The sequence below is a fragment of the Enhydra lutris genome, unplaced genomic scaffold (genome assembly GCF_002288905.1).
Source record: "Enhydra lutris kenyoni isolate GAN:26980312 unplaced genomic scaffold, ASM228890v2 scaffoldscaffold40, whole genome shotgun sequence".
Taxonomy (NCBI): Eukaryota; Metazoa; Chordata; class Mammalia; order Carnivora; family Mustelidae; genus Enhydra; species Enhydra lutris.
The window spans coordinates 17468644-17490461 of NW_019154124.1; the positions used below are offsets into that span (position 1 = coordinate 17468644).

At 39.0% G+C, this 21818-nt stretch overlaps 1 protein-coding gene across 2 annotated transcripts in view; it reads left to right on the top strand.

Annotated features, from left to right (window-relative positions):
• LOC111155217 (RAD17 checkpoint clamp loader component) overlaps positions 1-21818 on the top strand; it is a 42172-nt gene that overhangs the window by 17772 nt on the left and 2582 nt on the right. For both annotated transcript variants that reach the window (XM_022515329.1, XM_022515328.1), the window contains exons 11-17: positions 1438-1549; positions 4786-4971; positions 7139-7224; positions 7340-7486; positions 8112-8261; positions 10133-10253; positions 21286-21343. In XM_022515329.1, the coding sequence (XP_022371037.1) occupies positions 1438-1549; positions 4786-4971; positions 7139-7224; positions 7340-7486; positions 8112-8261; positions 10133-10253; positions 21286-21343 (860 nt within the window). The remainder of the gene's footprint in view (positions 1-1437; positions 1550-4785; positions 4972-7138; positions 7225-7339; positions 7487-8111; positions 8262-10132; positions 10254-21285; positions 21344-21818) is intronic.

Sequence of the window (21818 nt, forward strand, 5' to 3'; positions counted from 1 at the left end):
CCCTGCTAAGCAGGAAGCTGGACTTGGGGTTTGAAACCAGGACCTGGAGATCGTGATCATGATCTGATCAGTCAGATCATGATCTAAGTGAAGGGCAGATGCTTAACCCACTGAGCCACCCAGGCACCCTCAAATGAAAATGGTATTAAGAAAAAGTACTGACTTTGGTTTGAGGGGTAGTATTCCTAAATAAGAAACAAAAGCCCTAAAAACATTGGATTGGATTTACTTCAGAAAAATGAAAAGCTCAGGGAATGATAGAAGGCATGGTAAGCTAAGGTAAAAGACAAGCATGAGAATGGAAGAAAATATTTGCAATTTATATAAGATAAAGTATTAATATATGAATATATAAAAATGTGCCTACCTAAAAAGGCTAAGGACAGGAGTGCCTGGATGAGTCGGTCAGTTAAGCATCTGCCTTTGGTTCAGTTCATGATCCTGAAGTCCCAGGACTGAGCTCCACATTGGGAATCCCTGCTCAGCAGGGAGTCTGCTTCTCCCTGTGCCCCTCATCCCACTTGTGCTTGCTCTAGTACACTCTCCCTCTCTCTTGCAAAAATAAATAAAAGCTTTTAAAAAAATAAATAAATCAGTAAAAATTCCAAGAACAGAGAAGCCAATACACAGAGTAATACAAATGGCCAGTAAACATGAGAGGTATTTTGCCCTACTGGTAATCAAAGAAATTAATATTTAAACCAGACACCATTTTTCACATATCAGTTTGCAGAAATTTTAAGAGATCAATGAACAGGGTTGCCAAAGATAAAAAATTGGTACTCTCACATAACTATTGGTAGAAAAAAATAAATTAGTAATTGCTAGAGACACTTTGGAGGCAATTTTCCTTCCACAGAAATATATATATATATTTTTAAAGATTTATTTATTAGAGAACATGTGTGTGTATTCACAAGCAGGGGGATGGGCAGAGGGAGAGAATCTCAGGCAGACTCCCCACTGAGCATGGAGCCACTGTAGGACTCAATCCCAGGCCCCTGAGATCATGACCTGGAATCAATTTAAATCATGTTGTCAGGAAACAATTAGGAGTTTCTTAAGGTGGAGAGGGATAGATAAATTTTTCTGGTCTTATACTTGAACTGACAAGGGAATGATGTTTATATGTATGTATATATGTGTGTGGGTGTGTGTGTATGTATATATTTATATATACATGTGTTTATAGTAAGAGAACTTCGAAATATAATCTAGGCCAAGTAAGCAAGTGAAATTATTTTATACTCTTGAGAATTTACCTTAAGCTATGATAAGTCATTGGCTTTCCTGAGCAGACTGGCATTTAATATGGAAGCTTTTTAGCATCTAACTTTAAAAGATTCTAATGTACTTTTTCATTTAGTTTCGAAACAGGGGAGCTGTTTTTTTGGTTTTAGAAACTAGTTTTTTAAACTTTAATTTTTTTCATTTTAGAATGGAGGAAATATTACTGTCCCTGATAGAAGTTCTCTAGAGTTGCTCTGTCAAGGGTGTTCTGGTGATATCAGAAGTGCAATAAACAGCCTCCAGTTTTCTTCTTCAAAAGGTAACTGTGAGGGACGCCTGGGTGGCTCAGTTGGTTGGGCGGCTGCCTTCGGCTCAGGTCATGATCCCAGCGTCCTGGGATCGAGTCCCACATCGGGCTCCTTGCTTGGCAGGGAGCCTGCTTCTCCTTCTGCCTCTACCTGCCACTCTGTCTGCCTGTGCTCGCTCTTGCTTCTCTCTCTATGTCAAATAAATAAAATATTTAAAAAAAAAAAAAAAAAAAGGTAACTGTGAAAGATAAATTCTTACTGCATTGTTTGGGTGACTGACTTTCTCTTAGTTGTTCATGAATCGAAATCAAACTAAACATATTTTAACTTATAATTGATATATATCTCCATCTATTGTTTTTTTGAGACTGTTCTGTAAAATTATGTATGTACACATGCATACACACACCTTATGAATATGTCATTGTATGTACCTGTATACCTGAGATAAAACCTGATTCAATTAGGTGGTTTGCTACTTTACTTTTTATTTATTTATTTATTTATGATTTAATTTTTTATTTAATTAATTTATTTATTGCTACTTGACTTTTTAAAGTTAATTTGGATGAGACTTCCTGGGTGAAAATTCTGGCTCTGCCATTTACTGGTGAAGAATCTTGCAAATGACAATTATTTTTGTGCCTGCATATTCTCACCTTTTATATGAGAACCTCTCTTACAGAATTGTGTGAAAAGTGAGTTAATACTTGTAGAGTGTTTATTCCAGTGCTTGATATATATTAAGGAGTCAATAAATGATCAGCTGTTAGTGAATTTTAATTGTATTGTGCTGAGGGGCACCCGCATGGCTCAGTTAGTTAAGTGTCCGACTCTTGATTTCAGCCCAGGTCATGATCTCAGGGTTGTGAGATCAAGCCCCACCTGGGGCTCCATGTTGGGCATGGAGCCTGATCGAAGTTTTCTCTCTCCCTCTCCCCACTGAGTGCATGTGGGTGTGCTCTCCAAAATAAATCTTTGGGTGCCTGCATGGCTCAGTTGGTTGAGCGACTGCCTTCTGCTCAGGTCATGATCCCGGCCTTTCAGGATCGAGTCCCGCATCGGGCTCCCAGCTCCTTGGGGAGTCCGCTTCTCCCTCTGACCTCCTCCTCTCTCATGCTCTCTCTCACTCATTCTCTCTCAAATAAATAAATAAAATCTTTAAAAAATATATATAAAAAATAAATCTTTAAGAGATATATAGTATTGTGCTTACACAGGTTCACCTTTGTATTTACTTTTAATTAATTTTTTTAAAGATTTGTATTTATTTAAAGATTTTTATTTATTTATTTAACAGAGAGAGATCACAAGTAGGCAGAGAGGCAGGCAGAGAGAGAGGGAGAAGCAGGCTCCCTGCTGAGCAGAGAGCCCAATGTGGGGCTTGATCCCAGGACCCTGAGATCATTACCTGAGCTGAAGTCAGAGGCTTAACCCACTGAGCCACCCAGGCACCCCAAAGATTTTTATTTATTTGACACAGAGAGAATACTCAAGCAGGGGAAGCTGCAGGCCAAGGGAGAGGGAGAAGCAGGCTCCCCTGCTGAGCAGGGAACCTGATTCGGGACTTGATCCCAGGACTCTGGGATCATGACCTGAGCCAAAGCAGATGTTTAACGAACTGAGCCACCTATATATTCCCTATTTTTAATTTATATATGATACAATTAATAAATTGATTTACCTTTATTGTAAGGAAGGTACAGTGTCATGCTATATTAAAAGAGGTAGCACAGGGGTGCCATAGTGGCTCAGTTGGTTAAACATCTGACTCTTGATCTCAGCTGAGGTCTTAATTCAGGGTCCTGAATTTAGGCCCTTGTGTTGGGCTACATGTTGGGCATGGAGCCTACTTAAAAAAAAAAGTGGGGAGGGAAAGTGGTGCCTGGTTGGCTCAGTAGGTTGAGCGACTAATTCCTGGTTTTGGCTCAGGTTATGTTCTCCTGGGTCATGGATGGAGCTCCCTGTGGGGCTTAGTGCTCAGCAGGGAGTCTGCTTAAAGGTTTTCTCCCTCTGCGCCTCTCCCTTCTCGTGTGCCCACATGCACTCTCTCTCAAATAAATAAATCTTTAAAAATGTATATGTATATAGAGAGATAGCACATGGTTTCTTGTACATGGTCCTTGTCAGAAAACATTTAACAAGCACCCTGCTTGATGTTTCACATTGAGGAATTCACCTTGAAAAATTAAAAGCCATCTTTGGAGTTCTCAGAACCCACCTGAAATCCTAGTGTTTACCTATAAGAATAATCTGTTTGTTTAGTTTATATCTTTGTTTTTCAAAATAACTGTAGAGAAAAGTAAATGGGCAGCTTAATACAACTGAAATCAGAATTCTGTATATTCCTGTAGAAATATTAAGGAGAAAAATAAATAGAAAAATAAATGTAAGTGGTGCTTAGGTTCACTACTGGAATTATGGGTTGGGAAGGCTGAAGTAGGCCAGTTTGCTATCCTGTCACTTATAACATTATTACTCTTAGCTCAGAAATGTTAAAAGGAAGAAAATAACATTTTTTGAGTGGGTCAGGAACTGTATTAGCAATCGTATATTGATTCCTTTAATTCTTGACCAGCTTAATGAGATAGTAATAAGAATCAAACCCAGATCCTAGTTTTTTCTGCTCTTCCGGACTACTTTTCTTAAGGGATGCATTCTGAGTTTTGAACAGTAGATTGACCACTGAAATTTCAACACTGGCATATTCATAAATTGAAGAGTGCCCAAATCGGTAGGAAGGTAATACAGAATAGTTGTTGAACATGCACTACAGAACTGTGCTGCCTGGATTCATATCACTTATAGAAGCTGATGCCCTTGAGGCAGTTACTTAATCTCTTTATATCTCCTATCTTTAATGTGTATAATAAGAGTTCTCCCCTAATCAAGTTATTTTCAGGATTTAATGGACTAATATCTATCATGCATCAAGAACACAGTACATTGCACAAGCAGTGCCATAAGAAATCAAAATGATAGGCCTATATTAGAGAATGTGTCATTTCTATGCATAAAATTTAAAATCTGTGTCATGAGGTACTTTCAGGTGATGTTTTATTCCATTTTCATAGTGTAGCAACCCAAAGACGACTGTTACTCAATTCATATATTTTATAATTATACTTTATTAGAAAAAATATATTTTAATTAGACTATTTAGTGTAACTATATAAAATGTTGTCAGTCTTATTTTTCATATTTTAATTTTATTTTCAATATTGTCTCTTGGATGTGTATTATTTAGGAGAAAACCGTTTATGGCCAAGGAAGAAAGCATTGTCTTCAATAAAATCAGCTGCTGCACTGTCAAAATCAAAACAAAGGAAAAAAACTGATAGGGTTTTTGAAAACCAAGAGGTCCAAGCTATTGGTGGCAAAGATATTTCTCTTTTTCTCTTCAGAGCTCTGGGGAAAATACTATATTGTAAAAGTAAGAAAGTCTTATGTTTTGTTTTGTTTTTTTTTTTTTAAATCTGTTAGACATTAGTCTTACAACTAAAATTAAATACGAGTTTAAAAAAAATTAAATACGAGTTTTTGAAAATGTGACGTATTTGGCAGTTAGGGGTAGGTCTGATTCTGTTCGGCAAGGCCTGAGACATAGCAGGTAAATGTATTTAGATAAGAGTGTTTTTAGACTGGGTAGGACTAAATGTAAAAACTACTGTAGACCAAATATCCATGTCTGTAAATCCTTAAAAGTATAGTTTGCTGCAGGTAAGACATCAGTTTCTCTAGAATTTTAGTGGCAGGTGTTGGTAGCCCAAAGCCCTCTTGGGCTAAACTCTGGACACCAGAACCCTAGGCAAGTTGCCAGGTAGCTTCAGGCTTCTTTGGATCTCCTTAATAATCCTCTTCACTACCTGTTCTCTCCCCCAACCATTGATGTTCTTTTTCCCTTTTCCTTCTTTAATGCCTGCTTCCCTTCAGTCCCTACACCTGGATCACTGATCTCTAAGTTCCCAGATTGGTTTTCCCTTTAATAAAATCCAAGACTTCTGTTTTTCATGTAGAAAATATCAGTTCTTAGTGTGCTGATCCTGAAGGAAGAGAATTAGGATTAAGGGGGGGGGAGCAGGATCTGACATGCCTTTATATAGATTGAAACAGTTCTTAAAAATTTTGAAGGAAACTGTTCCCGTAGTTTGGAACTGTTTTATCTGTTAAAGCACAAAGTAAATAATCATAATGGACCATTGAGATAAGTTCTGTGTCGTGTTCTCAATTTCCTCTCAGATAGTTTTTCAAACTTCTTGTAAAATAGCTGCTTCAGTGGGTCATAAATAGTATGTGAACGGACATTCATTGAAGCTTCATGCTTATCACACCTCTTACTATCTGAGACTAATTTTTGGTTGCTAAAAACCCAGCTGTTTTAAACAACTGTTTTTATCTTCCTATAAAACTCTTGAGTGCCTCCCATACCTGTTTTCCATCTTCTTATCTTCCTTGCCTCTTTGTCTTCTGTTGTCTATCACTGCTTCTCAGTCCTGGCATCCTTCTTATTTTAGACTAATATCTCTCAGTTTCTTCTTTCCAGATAGTTGAAAATTTGGGATTTCTAAATGGAAGCCTTCATGCCACTCGAACAAAATGAAACAGGCACACTTAGATAGAAGTGAAGACACACTTCTGTCCTTGGATCTCTTATCTCTGAATCTGAGTGTCTCTTCCCACTGATTCTTTTCCTTCTACCTTTTATTTTCCTTCTCAACATTCATTTATAACTTCTTGAATCAGGGAACAGGGTTTCTGTTCTCTCATGCAGAAAGCAGCTTCATCCTACACAGTAAAGAGAACAGTAAAGATCTTTATATTGAGAATGAGATTTAAAAGAAGAAAGCATGGGATGCCTGGGTGGCTCAGTCATTAAGCATCTGTCTTCAGCTCAGGTCATGATCCCACGGTGCTGGTATCAAGACCCGCTTTGGGCTCCCTGCTTGGCAGGAAGCCTGCTTTTCCCTCTCTGACTCCCCCTACTTGTGTTCCCTCTCCCGCTGTCTGTCTCTCTCTCTGTCAAATAAATAAATAAAATCTTTAAAACAAGGGGCACCTGGGTAGCTCAGTGGGTTAAAGCCTTTGCTTTCGGCTCGGGTCATGATTCCAGGTCCTGGGATCGAGCCCCGCATAGGGCTCTCTGCTTACTGGGGAGCCTGCTTCCTCCTCTCTCTCTGCCTGCCTCTCTGCCTACTTGTGACCTCTGTCTGTCAAATACATAAAAAAAAAAGAAAAAAAAATCTTTAAAACAAAACAAAAGAAGAAAGCAATGCAGAACTGAAAAGGTGAAATGCTGCAGAGTGCTTTGACAATTGGAGTATTTTATTTCTAGAAAAGCCATAATCCAGGTACCAGAATTCTAATTTGAGTTCTTAAGAATAGTGATGATGAGAGACAACTTAATGTATATACAGCATCAAGGCACTGTAATAGTGAGGCAACTCACATAAGCTTCCAGTTTCTTAGTTTTTTTTATTTTTGACATCTTGTTTAATATGTTTGGTATTATGTGTCTAAAGTGTTGAAAGAACCTTCCAATGAGTGGTTCTATGGAACTATAGGTGGTGCTATTTTTAATAATTCTAGAAATTTTTTTATAGGAGCATCTTTAGCAGAAATAGATTCTCCTCGGTTGCCTTCGCATTTATCAGAGTATGAACGGGATACCTTACTTGTTCAACCTGAGGTAAAGTCTTTAATAATATTTGTACTTTTTACAGGATATATATTATTTACATTCATGCATATGTACGTTTAACCACTGCATTTACTAAATTATGTGTGTATGCTTCTTTTTATAGGAAGTAGTAGAAATGTCACACATGCCAGGAGAGCTGTTTAATTTATATCTTCACCAAAACTACATAGATTTCTTCGTGGAAGTAGATGATCTTGTCAGAGCCAGTGATTTTCTGAGTTTTGCAGATATCCTCAGCAGTGACTGGAATGTAAGACCATTTGACTTAACTGTTTTTGTTTATGAATATTTCCTCAGAATTTAGAAAGTTTACTTTTACCCCTTATTATTTGACATCTTATGTAACTTCTTTTTTTTTTTTTTTTTTAAGATTTTATTTATTTTTGAGAGAGAGAGAGAGAGAGAGCACAAGCTAGGGAGAGGGGCAGAGGGAGAAGCAGACTCCCTGCTGAGCAGAAAACCCAACTCAGGACTTGATCCCAGGACCCTGGGATCATGATGTGAGCCAAAGGCAGATGCTTAACCGACTGAGCTACCTAGGGGCCCCTTATGTAACTTCTTAATAACAGTAATAAAACTCTTGGTTTCAGCTTAGGTTGTGATCTCATGGTTCATGGGATCGAGCCCTGAACTTGGGGCTCCTCCCCACACTCAGCAGAGAGTCTGCTGAAGATTCTTTCCCTCTGCCCCTCCCTGAATCACACATGTGCATGTTCTCTCTCTCTCTAAAATAAATCAATAAATACTAAAAAAAAACAGTGAACATACATTAAGTAAATATGATTAGTATTTTTTTTTGGCATCAGCAGTACCAGTAGTAGCACTGCATTGTAAATCTCTTATTTTCTTTATTTTACATTTTGTCTCCTTTTTAGACACGGTCTTTACTCAATCAATATAGTATATCCATAGCTACAAGAGGTGTGATACATTCCAACAAAGCCCGAGGATTTGCTCATTGCCAAGGAGGAGGATCAAGTTTTCGACCCTTGCACAAACCCCAGTGGTTTCTTATAAATAAAAAGGTAAGAAAAGAATTTTAATTTTTTATAGGTAAACTTTATGATATGTGAATTATATTTCAGTAAAGCAATTATTTTTTATGTTTTAAAAAAGTGTTTTATTATAAGTAAGAAATAGTTGCTAACACCTGCAATTTTCTTAGAATTATAGTAAGACATAAAAAGGACGCTCTTCTTAAATGCCTCATTATTTTTAAGGAAAAAACACTAAAAATTTGAAAGTACATATTTTATTTCTTAGTTGATTATTATTGAATTCATAGGATCGTTATAATTATCTTTTAGTTTTAATTAAAAATAGGGGCACCTGGCTGGCTCAGTTGGAAGAACGTGTGACTCTTAATCTCAGGGTTGTGAGTTCAAGCCCCACATTGGGTGTAGAGATTACTTTAAAAAAAAAAAAAAGGAAAAAAGGTAAATCTTTGCTTTGCCTCTAACCATCTGGATGGATTGTTTTACCTAATGTGCACTTAGTTTCCACGGCTTTTTTTTTTAATTAAATTTTTTTTAAAGATTTTATTTGTTTATTTGACAAAGATCACAAGTAGGCAGAGAGACAGGCAGAGAGAGAGAGGAGGAAGCAGGTTCCCCGCTGAGCAGAGAGCCCATTGCGGGGCTTGATTCCAGGACCCTGGGATCATGACCTGAGCCAAAGGCAAAGGCTTTAACCCACTGAGCCACCCAGGAGCCCCCTAGTTTCCACAGCTTTAAATGTGGAGGATTCATTAGCAATCAAAAATGGGTGGCCCCCCCCACTTTGAATACTGCACACAAAAAGATTTTTTTTTCATGAATTTTCATCTTTAAAAAATGAGTATAATAATTAAAATTCATATACAGATTTCTGGCTCAGAATTCCTCTGACTCCTGAAAAGAATGCAAAGTAAGGCAGCACTGGTCTATGTTTTTACATGGCAGCGATCTGATCAAGCCAAGTAGCATCTGTCCCTTGAAGATGGGAGTAGTGGGTACTACTTTCCCCAGCTGTCTCACTGCACTGATTTATATACCTGCCTGTCTCCTACAGCATCCAGATTTGTGGCCCTTGGACTACGTCATCTCTAAGATGTCTTCCAGTTTGTAAATCATATGGCTAAATAGGAGCCTGCAATTCGTTACCTAAGACATTTTTCCAACAGATTTCTTGGAGAATTTCATGACTTTTAACCAGTTTATGTCCCTTATTGATTTGCTTTGCTCTTTATAACACAAATATTAATTTTCCTTATAGTTCCATACAGATTGTCTCTGTAAAACTGTAAGGTCCTTAAAAGCAGATTGTGCTTCTCTCCTCCTCAGCCTAGCATTGTACCCATGTTACCTAAAGAAAATAATTTTTTTTAAATTTTTTTTTTTTTTTTTTTTTTTAATTTATTTATTTGACAGACAGAGATCACAAGCAGGCAGAGAGGCAGGCAGAGAGAGAGGAGGAAGCAGGCTCCTTGCCGAGCAGAGAGCCCGATGCGGGGCTCGATCCCAGGACCCTGAGATCATGACCTGAGCCGAAGGCAGCGGCTTAACCCACTGAGCCACCCAGGCGCCCGAAAATAATTTTTTTTAACTGAGAAACAAACCCTCACATAATTTGTGAGGTATGCTTATAAGCAAAATTCCTTTCGTTTTTAAGATTTTTTTTCTTTCTACCTTTAAGTCTCTTAAAAAAAAGTCTTATTGCTGTTATGTCAAATAGGAAATAGTTTTATAGGTAAAATGCTTTATTAGGTAAGGCTAGGACAGTTATAAAAACTAATTACATAAACTCTTAAAAGTATTCGGTATATAAACACAATTTGGGATACAGTAAACTTAGTTTGTCTAGGGAATACATCTCCATATTTTTTTACTTTTCATTTCATCTTTTTTTTTCTATACAGTATCGGGAAAATTGCTTGACAGCAAAAGCACTTTTTTCTGACTTCTGCTTACCAGCTTTATGCCTCCAAACTCAGCTGTTGCCATACCTTGCCTTGCTAACCATTCCAATGAGAAATCCAGGTAATAACATGGGTTTTTATTTATCCCAAGAATTAGTATTTTACAACTTCATAACTTTCTGTAGGTCAACTCATTGCTATATTCTAGTAAGCTAAGTTTTTTTTTCCCTTTATTTTTTGATCCAGAATTAATACGTATTTTTTACTTAAAAAGGAAGAAAGCAATACAGATGTATATATAAAGTAAAAGCTAAAAGTCTCCTATAACCACAGGTAATTGCTTTTCAAAGACTGAAATTCTTGTAGACTTTATTCTGTGCATATACAAACATTAGGCATATGCTTTAATTGGCATGTGACACTTATCATGGATAGCACTCCATATTTTTATAAATAAGTACTAAATCAGCTCCAGAGGTTGGGAAGTCCAAAATCAAGATACAGGCAGATCCAGTGTCTGGTGAAGACCTTGTTCCTACCTTGTAGATGGCTGCCATCTTATATTCTCACATGGCAGAAAGCAAAGCAAAGAGAAAGCCCTCTCTGATGTCCCTTTTATAAATATAAGAAATCCAGGATCATTTTATACTTCCCTGCCCTAGTTTTTTTTTTCAGGAGCCCTGGTTCCTTATATTGGAAATGGTATTTAGGATTTAGGATCTGGGGGTGCCTCACTTGCTCTGTTGATAGAGCATGTGACTCTTGATCTAGGGGTTGTGAGTTCAATCTCCATATTGGGCATATAGCCTAAAAAAAAAAGAATTTAGGATCAGGACACTAGATATGGTCCTTGCTACTGGAGTATCATTGTGTCTAGGCTGTTTCAGTGGAACAAAGCTAGAAAGTGTGTGTGCATGTGTGTGTGTATATGTGGGTGTGTAAACCATGAGTTCACAACAATACATTCTGTTTTAGCCTAACACCACAGAGTTTATTCTCACCTTTCCCAGTTTATTATCTAGTACTACTTATATTAGACTACTACTTATATTAGACTACTTATATTGGAATTATCTGGAGATTCATTTATCTACTAATTAAAAATTCAGATTATGGGATCACAAACTCAGTTTTTCATATCAAAAAGCTGTTTTTAAAAAAATCCTAATTCTGTTCTGTAGTGAATCTTTAATAAGGTGAGAATGCAAGACCCCTCACAGTGTTGGATTAACAAACGTCGAAGGTTTATAAAATTCAGTCAAAAATAAGGTGTTTTGGGGGGTTGCAAAGATGGTGGAGGATAGGGGACCCTATTTTAGCCAGTCCCCTGAAGTAAGCTGGATATCTACCACACCACTCTGAATACCTACAAAATCTGCCTGAGACATAGGAGGATATATCTGGATCTCTACAAACAGATATCTCCAGTGTTTAGTTTCGAGGTATGAAGCAGGGAGCCATGATTCTATGGGCAGATATTGGAAGATAAACGGAAGTGGGAGGGAGCCTCTGGGATCCTATACCACTGGAGCGCAAAAGGCTCTCGCGCTGGGGACCGAACAGAGTCGAATACCATAGAGGTGGAGGAAGGACTTGAGGGCAGCCCCCCAAGCTGAAACCTGAAGCTGCCAGGAAGCACATGCGAACTGGGGGTTGCTGACAGTTTTAGAACGACAAAGGGCAGAGACATGGCTGGACCTGGAAGTGAGGACTAAGAGTGCTTCTGTGGGGTGCACACAATTCAGGATGCTGTGGTTTTAGCAGCACAGACAAAAATAGAGATACTGTAGCTTGGAAAGCTCACTGAAGAACAGACTGCGCTGTCTCTGTTCTGAGACAAAGGTTTCTGCTCTGTTGGAAGAAATGCAGAAAGATGCCAGGGAAAGCTACCAGAGAACAAAAGCCTCAAAAAACCAGTTTTCACTCAGTCTATCCCCCACCAACAAGGGGCAGGGCAACTCTGCCCAAAAAGGATTGCCTGAGTAACAGCAAGGCAGGTCCCTTCCCAGAAGACAGGATGGGAGAACAAGAGGCTGACAACCCTAAGGTCTCTATAAAATAGGGGCAGCTTGCTTGAGTTGTGATCAATAATTCGGACTCTGTGCATTCCCTCAACCATTCCTCAACAGAATGACTAAGGGAGGAACCCCAGCACCAGAAAGATTCAGATACTGTGACCTCTGCTACAGAACTAATGGATATGGATATAAAAAAAGATTTCAGAAATAGACTTCAAGGTAACATTTATGCAGACAGTAGCTAGGATGGAGAAAACCATTAATGGCAACATATATTCTCTAAGGGCAAAAATGAGAGCTGATCTGGCAGAACTTAAAAATGCTATCAATGAGATCCAGTCTAAGCTAGATACTCTTTTTTTTTTTTTTAAGATTTTATTTATTTACTTGACAGAGAAAGAAATCACAAGTAGGCAGAAAGGTAGGCAGAGGAAGAGGGGGAAACAGGCTCCCTGCTGAGCAGAGAGCCCGATGTGGGGCTCTATCCCAGGACCCTGAGATCTGACCTGAGCTGAAGGCAGAGGCTTAACCTACCGAGCCACCCATGTGCCCCTAATCTAGATACTCTTTTTTTTTTTTTTTTAAGATTTTACCTTTTTTTTTTTTAAAGATTTTATTTATTTGACAGAGAGATCACAAGGAGGCAGAGAGACAGGCAGAGAGAGGGGGGGAAGCAGGCTCCCTGCTGAGCAGAGAGCCTGATGTGAGGCTCGATCCCAGGATCCTGAGACCATGACCTGAGCCGAAGGCAGAGGCTTAACCCACTGAGCCAACCAGGCACCCCTAATCTAGATACTAACAGCTAGGATAAATGAGGCGGAAGAACAAATTAGTGATCTAGAACACAAACGGATAGAAAAGACAGAACAGGAGGAGACCTGGAACAAACGGCTTAAAATCCATGAAAAGAGAAATAAGTGATGCCAGAAATGTTCCAATGTCAGAATTTTTGGGATCCCTGAGGGGAGGGGTGGAGAGAAAGAGAAGACTAGAAGATATATTTGAGCAAATCGTAGCTGAGAACTTCCCTAATCTGGGAAATGAAACAACATTTTTGTCCTATAGGCAGAGAGGACCCCTCCCAAAATCCAGGAGAACAGACCAGCACCCTGGCATGTAATAGTAAAACTAGCAAGTCTTAGAACCAAGGAAGCCATCTTAAGGGCAGTTGGGGGAAGAGATTCCTTACATACAGAGGGAAGAACATCAGAGTAGCATCAGACCTGGCAAGCCAGAAAGGGCTGGCAAGACATATTCAGGGTACTAAATAAGAATATGCAACCAAGAATACCTTCTCCAGCAAGGCTGTCATTGAGAATAGATGGAGAGATAAAGAGCTTCCAGGATGGGCAGAAACTGGAAGAATATGTGACCACTGAGCTGGCTCTGCAAGAAATATTAAGGGGTGTTCTATAAAAGAAAGACCCCAAGAGTGATATAGAACAGAAATTTACACAGACAATCTATAGAAACAAGGACCTCACAGGCAACATGATGATGACAAAATCATATCTTTCAATAATCACTCTCAACACAAACAGCCTAAATGCTCCCATAAAATTGCATAGGGTTACAGGTTGGATAAAAAGACAGGACCCATCCATGTGCTGTCTATAAGGGACTCATTTGAACCTAAAGATACATTCAGACTGAAAGTGAAGGGATGGAGAACCATCTTTCATGCCAACGGACCTCAAAAGAAAGCTGGGGTAGCAATTCTCATATCAGACAAAGTAAGCTAAAGACTATATAGTTAGCAATACAGAAGGACACTATATCATTCTTAAAAGATCTATCCAACAAGAAGATCTAACAATTTTAAATATCTATGCCCCTAGAGAAGCCAACTACATAAGCCAACTGTTAACCAAAATAAAGAGACATACTGAAAAAAAAAAAAAAGAGAGAAAGACATATTGATAATAACACATCACTAGTAGGAGACTCAACACTCCACACAATCACTAGTAGGAGACTCAACACTCCACATCTTAGCAGAAAATCAGCAAAGAAACAAGAGCTTTGAATGACTCACTGGACCAGATGGACGTCATAGATAAATACAGAACTTTCCACACTAAAGCAACAGAATGCTCATTCTTTAGCACACATGGAGCTTTCTCCAGAATAGACCACATAATGGGTCACAAATCAGGTTCAACCAATACCAGAGATTGAGATTATTCCATGTATAGTCTCATACCACAATGCTTCGAAACTGAAACTCAATCAGAAGAAAAAGTTTGGAAGAAATACAAGCACTTGGAAGCTAAAGACTATCCTGCTCAAGAATGTTTGGGTCGGGGCACCTGGGTGGCTCAGTGGGTTAAGCCTCTGTCTTCGCTCAGGTCATGATCTCAGGGTCCTGGGATCGAGCCCGACCTCGGGCTCTCTGCTCAGCAGGGAGCCTACTTCCTCCTTTCTCTGCCTACTTCTCTGCCTACTTGTGATCTCTCTCTCTCTCTCTCTCTGTCAAATAAATAAAATCTTAAAAAGAAAAAAAGAATGTTTGGGTCAACCAGGAAATCAAAGAAGAACTTAAACAATTCATGGAAACCAATGAGAACAAAAATATATCAGTCCAAAACCAATGGGGTACAGCAAAGGTGGTCCTCAGGGGGAAATACATACCATTCAAGCCTCACTCAAGAAAATAGAAAAAGCCAGAATACACAAACTATGTTTACACCTTGAATGGAGAATCAACAATAAATTAAGCCCAATGCATGCACTAGAAGGGAAATAATTAAGATTAGAGCAGAGATCAATGAAATAGAAACCAGAAATACAGTAGAACACATCAACGAACCTGGAAGCAGTTTCTTTGAAAGAATTAATAAGATCGATAAACCACTTGCCAGACTTATCCAAAAAAAGAGAAAGGATCCAAATTAATAAAATTATGAATGAAAGGGGACAGTCATGTCTAACACCAAGGAAATAGAAACAACTATCAGAAATTATTATCAACAACTATATGCAAATAAATTAAGCAACCTGGAAGAAATGGATGCATTCCTGGAAAACTGGAAACTACCAAGGAAGAAATGGATAACATGAATAGACCAATAACGAGTAATGACATTGAAGCAGTGATCAAAAACCTCCCAAAAAACAGAGAGTCCAGGACCTGATGGATTCCCTGGTAAATTCTACCAAATATTCAAAGAAGAAATAATACCTATTTTCCTGAAGCTGTTTCAAAAATTAGAAGGAAAACTTCCAGACTCATTCTTTGAGGCCAGCATTACCTTGATCCCCAAACCAGGCAAAGACCCTTTCAAAAAGGAGAATTTCAGACCAATATCCCTGATGAATATGGATGACAAAAATTCTCAACAAGATCCTAGCTAATAGGATCCAATAGTACATTAAAAAGATTATCCACCACGACCAAGTGGGATTCATCCCTGGGGTGCAATGGTGTTCAACATTCACAAATCAATATGATAGAACACATTAAATAAGAGGAGAGAGAAGAACCATATGGTCCTCTCAATTGATGCAAAAAAAATATTTGAAAAAATACAGCATCCTTTCCTGATTAAAATTCTTCGGAGTAGGGGCACCTGGGTGGCTCAGTGGTTTAAGCCTCTGCCTTCGGCTCAGGTCATGATCCCGGGGTCCTGGGATCAAGCCCCGCATCGGGCTCTCTGCTCTGCAGGGAGCCTGTTTCCCTTCCTCTCTCTCTGCCTGCCTCTCTGCCTGCTTGTGATCTCTCTCTGTCAAATAAATAAATAAAAATCTTTAAAAAAAAAAATTCTTCGGAGTACAGGGATAGAGGAAATATTCCTCAATTTCATAAAATCCATCTGTGAAAAATCCACCCCGAATATCATTTTCAATGGGGAAAAGCTGAGAGCCTTTCCCTTATAATCAGGAACACAACAAGGATGTCCACTCTCGCCACTTTTGTTCAACATAGTATTAGAAGTCCTAACCACAGCAATCAGACAACAAAGAGAAAAGGTATTCAGATTGGCAAAGTAGAAGTCAAACTCTCTGTTCGCAGATGACATGATACTTTATATAGAAAACCCAAAAGATTCCACCCCCAAATTACTAGAACTCCTACAGCAATTCAGTAATGTGGCAGGATACAAAATCAATGTACAGAAATCAGTTGCTAAATCAGGAAACGACAGATGCTGGTGAGGGTGTGGAGAAAGGGGAACCCTCCTTCATTGTTGGTGGGAATGCAAGCTGGTGCAGCCACTCTGGAAGACAGCATGGAGGCTCCTCAAAAAGATGAAAATAGGGCACCTGGGTGGCTCAGGGGGTTAAGCTGCTGCCTTCGGCTCAGGGTCCTGGGATCGAGTCCTGCATTGGGCTCTCTGCTCAGCAGGGAGCCTGCTTCCCTCTCTCTCTCTCTCTCTCTGCCTGCCTCTCTGCCTACTTGTGATCTCTCTGTCAAATAAATAAAATCTTAAAAAAAAAAAAAAGATGAAAACAGAGCCACCCTACGACCCAGCAATCGCACTACTGGGTATTTACCCTAAAGATATAAATGTAGTGATCCGAAGGGGCACGTGCACCCGAATGTTTATAGCAGCAATGTCCACAATAGCCAAACTCCTAGATGTCCATCAACAGATGAATGAATAAAGAAGATGTGGTATATATACAATGGAATACTATGCAGCCATCAAAAGAATCAACATTTGCTACGACGTGGATGGAACTAGAGGGTATTATGCTGAGCGAAATAAGTCAATCCAAGAAAGACAATTATCATGTGAACTCCCTGATATGAGGAATTTGAGAAGCAATGTGGGGGCTTGGGGGGTAGCGAAGGAAAAAATGAAACAAGATGGGATTGGGAGGGAGACAAACCATAAGAGACTCTTAATCTCACAAAACAAACTGAGGGCTGCTGACGGGGGTGGGGGTGGGGGAGGGATAGGGTGGTTGGGTTATGGGCATTGGGGAGGGTATGTGCTGTGAAGTGTGTAAACGTGGCGATTCACAGACCTGTATGGGACTAATAATGGAGCTAATAATACATGATTATTAATATTAATTATTAATATGATTAATTATAATTATTAATATTATTAATACATAAGAATTGATGTAATGTTAATAAAAATTAATAATTAAAAAATCAGTTGCTTTCTAATACACTAACAATGTAACTGTAGGAAGAGAAATTAGAGAATAAATTCCATTTACAGTAGCATCAAAACCCATAAGATACCTTGGAATAAACCTAACCAAAGAGGCAAGGGACCTATACTCTAGAAACTACAGAACACTCATGAAAGAAATTGAAGAAGACACAAAAAGATACAAAAACATTCCATGTTCATGGGTTGGAAGAATAAATATTGTTAAAATCTGCTGGCCAGAGCAATCTATATTTCCAAAGCCATCCCAATCAAAATACCAATGGCATTTTTCAAAGTGCTAGAACAAACAATCCTAAAATTTGTATGGAATCAGAAAAGACCCCGAAGCGCCAAGGATATGATATTGAAAAAGAAAAGCTGGGGGCATCATGTTGCCTGATTTTAAGCTATATTACAAAGCTATAATCACCAAGACAGCATGGTACTGGCACAAAAACAGACACATAGGCCAGTGGAACAGAATAGAGAGCCCAGATATGGACCCTCAATTCTATGGTCAAGTAATCTTCAACAAAGCAGGAAGAAATATCCAATGGATGAAAGACAGTCTCTTCAATAAATGGTGCTGGGAAAATTGGACAGCTCTATACAGAAGAATGAAACTGGTCCATTCTCTTACACCATACACAAAGATAAACTCAAAATGGATGAAAGACCTCAATGCGAGACAGGAATCCATCAGAATTCTAGAGGAGAACATAGGCAGTAATCTCTTCAGCATTGGCCACAGCAACTTCTTTCAAGATATGTCTCCAAAGGCAAGGGAAACAAAAGCAAAAGTGAACTTTTGGTACTTCATCAAGATAAAAAGCTCTGAAAAGCAAAGGAAATAGTCAACAATACAAAGAGGCAACCCATGGAATGGGAGAAGATATTTGCAAATGACACTACAAAGGGCTGATATCCAGGATCTATAAAGAACTTCTCAAACTCAACACCCAAAAAACAAATAACCAAGTAAAAAATGGGCAGAAGGGGCGCCTGGGTGGCTCAGTGGGTTAAGCCTCTGCCTTTGGCTCAGGTCATGATCTCAGGGTCCTGGGATCGAGCCCTGCATCGGGCTCTCTGCTTGTCAGGGAGCCTGCTTCCCCCTCTCTCTCTGCCTGCCTCTTTGCCTACTTGTGATCTCTCTGTCAAATAAATAAATAAAATCTTAAAAAAAAAAATGGGCAGAAGACATGAACAGACACTTCTCCAAAGAAGGCATACAAATGGCTAATAGACACATGAAAAATGTTCATCATCATTAGCCATCAGGGAAATTCAAATCAAAACCACATTGAGATACCACCTTACACCAGTCAGAATGGCAAAAATTGACAAGGCAAGGAACAACAAATGTTGAGAGAGCTTGTGGAGAAGGGGGAGCCCTCTTACACTGTTGGTGGGAATGCAGGTTGGTACAGCCACTTTGGAAAACAGCATGGAGATTCCTCAAAAAATTTGAAATAGAACTACCTTATGACTTAGCGATTGCACTACTGGGTATTTACCCCAAAGATACAGATGTAGTGAAAAGAAGGACCTCATGCTCCCCCCAGTGTTCATAGCACCAGTGTCCCCAATAACTAAACTGTGGAAAAAGCCGAGATGCCCCTCAGCAGATGAATGGCGAAAGAAGATGTGGTCCATGTATATAATGGAATGTTACTCAGCCATCAGAAGGGATGAATACCCAACTTTTGCATCAACATGGATGGGACTGGAGGAGATTATGCTGAGTGAAATAAGTCAAGCAGAGAAAGCCAATTATCATATGATTTCACTTATTTGTGGAGCATAAGGTATAGCATGGAGGACATTAGGAGAAGGAAGGGGAAAATGAAGGAGGAACAAACCATGAGAGACCATGGACTCCTGGAAACAAACGGAGGGTTTTAGTGGGGAGGGTGTGGGGGGATGGGTTAGTCCGGTGATGGGTATTAAGGAGGGCACATAGTGCATGGAGCACTGGGTATAATATGCAAGCAATGAGTCCTGGAACACTACATCAAAAACTAATGATGTATTGTATGGTAACTAATAGAACAAAGTAAAAAGAAATGTTTTGACGCCGCCTGGCTGGCTGAGTTGGTAGAGCATGCAACTTTTTTTTTTCCCAGTATTTATTAGAGAGCATGTGCAAGAGGGGTGGGAGGGAGGATGGGTGGGGGAAAGAGAGAAGAGTCTTAGGCCAACTCAGCACTGAGCATAGAGCCCTCAGGCTCCATCCCACAGCCCTGAGATCATGACCTGAACTGAAACCAAGAGTTGGGCGCTCAACCCACTGCAAAACGAGGCACCTCAAGAGGATGCAACTCTTGATCTTGGGGTGGGAGTTAAGCCCCACATTGGGTGTGGAGCCTACTTAAAAAAAAAAAAAAAAAATAAATATATTATAATTAATATTTATATATATATATATATATAGGTTTTACTTATCATTTTCCCCCCATTTCTTTATTTACTATGTCATTTTAGACATTATTTATTTACTTTTTACTCCTTTGTCTTTTATTCTGGTCCTCCATGCTTAAAGGCATACCACATACCTCTGATAGCTTTGTTCATTTCTCTCCATTTTCTCTCTCTTCTTTGATTACACAGTATTTATCAGTCTTGTTCAAGTTGACTAATTCTTTCTTCAGCCAGTTCAAATCTACTGTTGAGCCCCTGTAGTGAGTCACTGTTCTGGGTGAGTGCTCAAGTGTAGGTAGCCTCTGATCATCATGGCTGGGACCCTCACAGTGTGGACCCACTTCCCTAAAGAAGGAACTTGGGTGAGGGCCATTGTAGTTCAAGGAGGAAGCAAGATTTTCAGCCTGCTGTGCTACTAGGATAGAGCTTCCATGCTTTAGGTTGGAGAAAGGGAATCCTGAATTTTTGGCTAGCCACAGAAGGGAAGGAGTCCTATGGGTCCTTGGCTGCACCCATCTAGCGTGAAGTCTCTCTAAAGCTGAAGAAGCAATGGAGTGAGTCCTGGTTCAAATGCCACAGACTCTTGCTGTTAGATTTTCCTGAATAAATGTTTTTTCAGAATATAAAAATTTATCATCTTAAACCATTTTTAAGTATGTAGTTCAGTGGTGATGAGCGTATTCACTTTGTAAAACCAATCCCTAGAACTTTGTCATCTTGCAAATTTGAAACTACACACGTTAAACACTACCTCCCACTCCCTGCCCACCACCTATCTTGTCTCTCTGAATTTGATTACTTTAGGTACCTCACCTAAGTGGACTCATGCAGTGTTTGTCCTTTTGTGACTTATTTCTCACAGCATGGCATCAAAGTTTATTTGTATTATAGCATATGTCAGGGGGCCAATTTGGCTCAGTCATTTAAGCATCTGATTCTTGGTTTTGGCTCAGGTCATTATCTGAGGGTCATGAGATGGAACCCCACTTCCATCGAGCTCCACACTGGCTGTGGAGCCTGCCTAAGATTCTCTTTCTCCTTTCCCTCTATCCCTCTCCCCCCCAAAATAAAATAAAGAATATATATTTAAAATTATATGTATCAATTTCCTTTTTAAGGTTGAATAATACCACATTGTGTGTATATACCACATTTTGTTTATCCATTCATCTGCCGATGGACGCATAAGTTACTTCCACCTTTTGGCTATTGTGAACAATGCTGTTATGAACATGGGTGTACAAATACTTTTTAAGACTGTGCTGTCAGTTCTTTTGGGTATATACCCAGAAATGGAATTGCTAGGTCATACAGTAATTCTTTATTTAATTTTTTAAGGAACTGCCTTACCATTTTCCACAGCAGTTATAACGTTTTACGTTTCCACTAGCAATTCCCAACGGTTTCACTTTCTGCACATCTTTGCGAAACTTTTCTTTTTTCTTTTTCTTTTTTTTTTTTTTATAATAGACATCGTAAAGAATGTGAAATGGTATCCTGTGGTTTTCATTAGAATTTTCCAGAGGATTCATGATTTTCATGTGCTTGTTTTTCATTTGTTTATCTGCAGAGAGTTGTCTGTCTAAAGCTTTTTAAAAATCTGTTTCAGCTCAAATTTCTTTTATTCAAGATATTGGAAGGCTTCCTCTGAAACGACACTTTGGAAGGTAAGCTGATTTAATTTTTTAAAAACCTGTTTCAAGGGGCGCCTGGGTGACTCAGTGGGTTAAGCCTCTGCCTTTGGCTCAGGTCATGATCTCAGGATCCTGGGATCGAGCCCCGCATCAGGCTCTCTGCTCAGCGGCGAGCCTGCTTCCCCCTCTCTCTCTGCCTGCCTCTCTGCTGACTTGTGATCTCTCTCTGTCAAATAAATAAATAAAATCTTAAAAAAAAAAAAAACAAAGCAAATAACAAACCAAAAAAACCTATTTCAAGACCTGTTACTGAAATGTCCACTGAATGTTACCTATTTATTAAGTATACAGCCAGTAAAATTTATCTGTAAAATCTAAGAAATACATGTTATTTCCAGTGATTAATGACCATATGATTGCATTGTATATCCATCATTTTATTACATATAACAATATATTTTCACTGGCTCACAATCATAAAAGTAAGGGGATTTTAAAAATTCTTCAT